Source organism: Glycine soja, chromosome 6 (genome assembly GCF_004193775.1).
Source record: "Glycine soja cultivar W05 chromosome 6, ASM419377v2, whole genome shotgun sequence".
In the NCBI taxonomy this organism is placed as follows: Eukaryota; Viridiplantae; Streptophyta; class Magnoliopsida; order Fabales; family Fabaceae; genus Glycine; species Glycine soja.
Genome location: NC_041007.1, coordinates 39,540,574 through 39,547,799, shown reverse-complemented (window position 1 = coordinate 39,547,799; position 7,226 = coordinate 39,540,574). Strand labels below are relative to the sequence as shown.

The 7,226-nt window shown below is 33.0% G+C and overlaps 1 protein-coding gene across 1 annotated transcript; it reads left to right on the top strand.

The window, feature by feature from the left end:
- The first annotated feature begins 3,972 nt into the window (after window positions 1–3,972).
- On the top strand, window positions 3,973–5,256 carry LOC114416226 (protein NETWORKED 1D-like). Its single transcript, XM_028381098.1, has 2 exons — window positions 3,973–4,791; window positions 4,870–5,256. Exons 1-2 carry the CDS (start codon window positions 3,973–3,975, stop codon window positions 5,254–5,256), a joined length of 1,206 nt encoding a protein of 401 aa, XP_028236899.1.
- Window positions 5,257–7,226: the final 1,970 nt, after the last annotated feature.

Genomic DNA, 7,226 nt, shown 5'->3' with positions numbered 1-7,226 from the left:
TTTCTATTTTTGGCCAAAAATTAAAATCAAGTAATATTGATGAATTAAAATACCATAAAACTTATTTTCATAATTAATATTAATAATATAACATTTAATCTAATAATTAAATTATATCAGTCGATATAATTGTAACAAATTACTCAGAATCATACTCACTAACACAGTTATTCGGATCTACCAACCAAGTGCCCAATTAACCAAACCTAGAAACCACCCACAAGTTTGAAGCTTTTATTTCTTAAAATTAAATGACAGCTCACTTGAATTGGTACAGATATTTTTGAAGAATTGGATTTATGAGCCTCTTGTAAACGCTTTCTATGATCAGTCTGAATTTCTTTCAAAGGAATGAATCTCATCAACCTATCACTATACATTCCATATATTGTTCTTGTAGGCTGTGGTCAACGAAGATTCTACTGGGGATGTAATTCCTTTACAACATCAAATTCCACTTTTGAAGGTGGTATCCGCTATTTCTTGTAGTATAAGTTTTATGTGAGTTGCTAATTTAACTAAAATGATAAATTTTTGGGCCAGGAAGAGCTTTCTATCCTTAAACGACGTCAGAATATCTCTAGGTCTTGGTCATTTTCTTTGTCATCTATCAGAGATATAAAACAATCACTAGAACTCGAAGACTGTTGCCTAGAAAATGCAACTGACATGGTTGACCAACATGAAGATAACATGCCGGATTATGAATCCAAGGGCATCAGAATGTCCCACAAACAGGTATACATGGGTAGGCTTGGCTATGTTAATGAAGGCCAGTGTAATGACAATTTATGTATGAAGGATGAACCAATGTTTCTATTGTTTTCATGCCTTGTTGCTTCAAGATATATTGAATTCAGGACTTCTCCTTTGTAATTATTCATTTGTTTTATTCATGTATGATCATCATAATTCTTGTCAAAATTTGAGAATGGATTGTTGATTTGTCATCTTCTGATGCCTTTAAAAATTTCATGTTTTTATTGATTTGCCAAATTCTGATATATTTTTATTTTTGGACTTTCTGTTGTTTTAATTTATGATATTATCAAATACTTGGTCAACATTTGTGTGAAATACTCAAAAAGAAAATTTGATCATCTATATTAATTTTGAGCATGATTCTCTCTTGTGGATAATATATATTTATGATTTGTACCATTAAAAAAATTAAAACTAATTTAATTTATGATATTTTTTATAAAGTAATTTAAATTATTTTATAAGAAATATATATATAGTCAAAATATTATTTTCTAATATATATATATATATATATATATATATATATATAAACACATTATACATATTAACTAGTCAGATATAAATTATGTTTTAGTATAAAAATCTCTATCTTATAATATAAAAATTATTCAACAGAATATTTACAGATTAAATTATTTAAATTTTTATTATATCATTTTAAAGTAAAAATTATTTTCCCTTAAAAAAAGGTAAAGAAAGAGTCCTCTCCATGATCTGTCTTTTGTTGCTTGAGAATCCTCCACATTAGAATCAACACCATATGTATGTTTATTTGTAAACTATCCCCCCATGCTAAGGTTGCCTAAAACTACTAGAAGAAGAGGTGAGGAACAACCATCCATCAGCAATGATTACCTAATAGACAGCTGAAAACGAACAAGAACTAGAAAGACGAGTAAAGTAAAAGTATAGCTAATGGTGAGAATCCTAAGAAGACGGAGTAGGACTGAGGGGCAAAAACACCCAAATGATTCTCGAGAGTGGTAGCTCTATGAAGGTTTGAATCTCGTCACCTTCATGTGAATTAAGGGCTCAAGTGCACAGCCTAAAGAGCATCCATCCACTCTTGAAGGGCCATAGGTGTTACGGTTATCAAGTCATGGAATGCACTACTACCCTGACCATATATAGGTGCATTTCATCTTGTAGTGTACCAAAGTCTAACTCTTCATATCACTACAGCACATGCCATCAGTGTATAGTCCTTCATCATATATCGTCTCAACTCGTGAATTCAGGATTGACACAATGAGGCTTTCACATCATTACTCTCTATAATATCCAATAACATTTCCTCTACAATTTGATTCCAACTATGAATACCTCATACATATGGTGACTGACCTCAAAATCACATAGATATGTATAAAAGTAAAATTTTATTAAAAAAATAATGATATCCTATAAATTATAAATATATATTAATATTTATAATAATTCTTTTTATAAAATATTTATGTATCGGCTTAATTCTTTGTTAAATCCATAATTAATATATGTACACAATGGGTGGCCTTGACTAGCCGAAAAAGAGAAAATAAAATTAATAGCATTAACTATAAAAGTATATTTAATTTTATTTGATGATCTCCTCATTATTTAAGAAAAAATATTGTTTGATTTAAAAGGATGTTATAAGAACTAATCTTTTTAAAAGAGATGTTAGGGTGTTATTTCATTGTGTTTTTTTACACTACCCCAGAAATACTCTCTTTTGTTTTTAATTTATATTTTACATAAATATTAATTACTATAAATAATTCACTTACTAATTAAATTCAATATATTATTTTTTGGCATAAATATATTAATTTATATATATATATATATATATATATATATATATTCTTATCTTTATATTTCATTTTTCTAAAACATATTGCTAACTCCATGCATCTTGTATCAAGTTCTGGCCTTTCTATGCATATCAGCAAATGCACAATTATTAATTTATTTTCTGTTAAAAGAACTTCAAACAGGGACAAAAATCTGGTGCAGAGAGAAATGAGGGCCAGATGTTTTCTTTTTCTTTGGCTATAGAACCCTAAATATATATGTTGTTACTAAAGGTATCATGATTGACAAAGTTCATTTTCTGGATTCGAGGTGGAATCAATCAAGATGAAGAATGCATAATTTACTGAAGGGATCTCATTTTAGTGGGGAACTTTGAAAATCACTTAATGTTGTACACTAATAAGAAAATGCCAGGCCTATTCAATCTTTTGAGTGGATCTTGTATAAAATAGTGACAGAGACATTACCACTAGGCCAAACAAAAAGGCAAAACCACGCCATAGAAAGTAATAAAATAAAATAAAAAAGAGGCTAAAAAATAGAAAGCAATGTACTATAGAGATCTTCGGGCTATTCTTATTTTTGTGGAATTATTAGAGTCTAACTTTTTTTCTGAACCTAACTCCAACTTCTGATACATGCATGCTCCCAGCTCCAGGCATTTACCAGAAAAAGTAAATAATTTCTTAGCTATATAATATATGTGATCTAAGACATTCTAAGAATTGGAAAGTTCCTCCAATAATGTGATGTGAAATTGGCTGATGTCATGAAAATTATCAACTAGTAGTACCTTATAATTTGTCAGTACACTGATGTAGAGCATGTGATACACTAAACCCCACTAAAGAGTTTATAGTGAGAAGCATTCAAATTATGACATCCGATAAAGTTATGACACTTGAATTACTCCAATATGAATTAATCTGTATGGAAAGGTCAACGATTGATAGATATAATGGGACACACACACACATATATATATATATATATATATATATATATATATATATATATATATATATATATATATATATAACCATGTCTAGAGCTTTCAAAGAATATTAACAGTTCTTCTTCTGTACATTATCTAACTACAGACTTGTTCTACGGTCTGGTTCTTCCTAGTTGATATTTAGTGGCTTTTTTATGTGGGAGCTTCATTATGATGTTGGCTACAAAGTCATCATGGATTGGATATTGACGCCATCATGACATGAATTTCATCATCAGACATTGATACACTACCGTAACCATACATTATATATTTGTAACATCAAAATTTTTGTTAAGGCTAGTATATATATCAATTAAGGTGGGGCTTACTTTATGTTTTCCCTGGAGAACAAGAAAATCTTCCAAAGTTTGCTAGAAGGGGGCTCAATTTTTTTGAGACGCAGGAGGAGAGTAATGAGCAAAACAGTGGAACTTAATGAACGAGCTACTAAAGCTGAAACTGAGACTGAGTCCCTAAAGCAGGAACTTGCTAGAGTAGAAGCTGAAAAGGAAGCTACCCTTGTTCAATATAACCAGTGCTTGGAGACAATATCAAAACTGGAGGAGAGAATAAAAGAAGCTGAGGAGAATGCAAGAAGGATTAAGGAGCATGCCGATATAGCAGAAAAAGAAATCGAAGCTTTGGAATTACAAGTTACTAAACTTAATGAAGAAAAGGAAGATGCTGCTCTCCACTATCAGCAATGCATGGAGATAATTTCCAGTTTGGACTATAAGCTCTCTTGTGCTGAAGAGGAGGTGCATAGGCTAAATTCCAAGATAGTTGATGGGGTTGAAAAGTTACAGAGTTCAGAACAGAAATGTCTTCTGTTGGAGACATCAAATCACACTCTGCAGTCAGAATTACAATCTTTGGCACAAAAAGTGGGGTCTCAAAGTGAAGAACTTAATGAGAAGCAGCAGGAATTGGGTAGACTTTGGGGTTGCATACAAGAGGAGAGACTTCTGGAGAAAAATACTGTTTTAGAGAATTCCCTTTCAGACTTGAATGCTGAGCTAGATAGCATCAGAGGAAAGGTAAATGTGTTGGAAGAAACATGCCAATCTCTACTAGTGGAGAAATCAAATCTTGCTACTGAGAAGGCCACCTTGTTTTGTCAGTTACAATCCACAACTGAAAAGTTGGAGAAGCTCTCAGAAAAGAGCAACCTATTGGAAAATTCACTATTTGATGTGAATGCTGAACTTGAAGGGTTAAGGGTAAAGTCCAAGGTATTAGAAGACACATGCTGATCACTTGAACATGAGAAGTCCAGTATCTGTCAAGAGAAAGAAACCTTAGTTTCACAGTTGAACATAACTCATCAAACACTGAAAGATCTTGAGAAACTGCACAGTGAATTGGAATTGAAGCATTTGGAACTAAAAGGAGAAAGGGAGCCTGCACTTCAAAAGGTAGAAGAGCTACTAGTTTCCCTATATTCTGAGAGGGAAGAGAATTCCAAAGTTTTGAAATTGAATGAAGATGAATTGGCTGAGAAGGAGTTACAAATTCTTATTCTACAAGAAGATGCAAATTGCAAGAAAAAGGAATATGAGGAGGAAGTGGACAGAGCTATACATGCTCAACTTGAAATTTTCATCTTGCAGAAATGTATTGATGATTTGGAGAAAAAGAACCTCTCCCTTCTAGTTGAGTGTCAGAGACTTTTGGAGGCTTCCAAAATGTCTGACTAAATGATATCTAAATTGGAGACTGAAAATGTTCAAAAGCATGTTGATGTGAATTCTCTGTCTGAGAAAATTAAAATACTAAGGATTGGCTTGATTCAGGTGTTGAAGACTCTTGACAATAACAGTGGGCATTTCGGTGAGGATATGCTTGAAGAAGACCAAATGCTCCTGAACCACATATATGGAAAACTTCAGGAGAGGCAGAAATCTTTTGACACAATTTTCAATGGAATCCAACAAATGGCCATTGAGAATTCAATTCTGATTGCATTCCTAGAGAAGTTGAAACTAAAGGTGGAAAATCTTGTAAGAAAAATAGCAGGTAATGTTAATGATATAGACATGCAGATAAGTTAGTCTTTTGGTCAAGCATTAAGCATGCAGATATGTATTCAGCAATTAGACATGAAATAGAAGCAGGAAGCTAAAGAAAGACAATAACGTAAAATAGCTCTAGAAGGCTACGCCGCACATCAATTTTCATGGTGCTTTTGTAATTCGTAGATGAGTGCCATAAAACAAGGAATTCATTTATATAAATAGCCTACAACATCAGAGAAGCCTTAGCCTCGAACATTCTCAGGAGTAATTTTACTGGTTAGGCTGTCATTAACTATAATACTTTCCCCCAAAAGGTCCATCAGACTAATAAGTGAAATCAACTCTCTCTTTGGATTTAATCCTCAGTTCCCTTGTATCATAAATATTCCATCATTGATAACGGCATGATTTTTCTACCAAGAGACTTTACTAATAGAACCAACCACAAATCTGAGCCAAAGGCAACAGAGGAAAAAAAGTTACATGCTCTGTTCATGCTAGAAACTTAGTATATCAAGAAAAAATTTCATTTTATAATTATTATTGTACCTTGGTATATTTTGATATCTTGGATGATCTCTTGGATGAGCTTCTTCACCAACAACTCATCGCTGACATGCGCGCTTCTTCCCTGCAACCACGATTAGCAACCATCACCATTAACAGAAATTATATGGAACCCGCGAACTTAGATAATAACAGTACACGAACCCCTTAACCAAAAACAAGCTTCAAATAACCTTAACCTAACAAAGTTTGTAAGTCACTAGCAAATCTCTCTCTTCATGAAACTTCAACCCAGGAACTTGGAGCGATGAAGTCGACCTCGTCCAGTTCAATGGAAGAAGGCTACAATGTCGAAGAGAAGAGGTTCAATGTTGAATGTCAAAGAAAGGACCAAGCAGAAAGGGGAAGAAACATGCGCTAGGGTTCAAAGAAAGGACAAGCAGAAACACAGGCTAGGGTTCAAGGAAAGGAGTTCGTAGCAGAGAGGTGAACAAGCAGAAAGGGGAAGAAACATGTGCTAGGGTTCAAAGAAAGACAAGCAGAACAAAGAAAGGAGTTCGTAGCAGAGGACGACGAGGTTGCGGTTTTGTTTTTTTTTATTTTGAAAATTACAACGGGTTTTTACTAAAAACCGGCGTAAATTATAAGAAACATAACATTCTAAGGCGGTTTTCAATAACCGCCTTAGAATGTGCGTCCTAAAAGGCCATTTGCAAGCCAATAATTTCAAAAATGCCACCGCACCACTTATTAAAGCGGTTCCTTGTACAACCGACGTAAAGTGCGTGTCTTAAAAAAGGCTTTTTGTAGTAGTGCATTGAAGATAGCAATTATAGATGCTTCACAACACTAACAAAGGTGCCTAAAAAAATACCAATACCAGGAGAGAGAAAAAACAAACATAAAGAAAGAAATAGTAATTAGCTCTACTCAGCAAGCAAATATCATAAAAGAATGAAATAGTTGTTTTCCATCATCAGTGAAAAAACCGCACTTGCTCCGACAATTTTTTTGTTCTGTACATTGTATCCATACACAATAATATAATTGATTAATAACAATGGATTTTCTTCCCAAAATTGGAATGACAGACATATATACATTGAATCGTGTTTCATTTGGCATATATTATTTGACAATTTTCA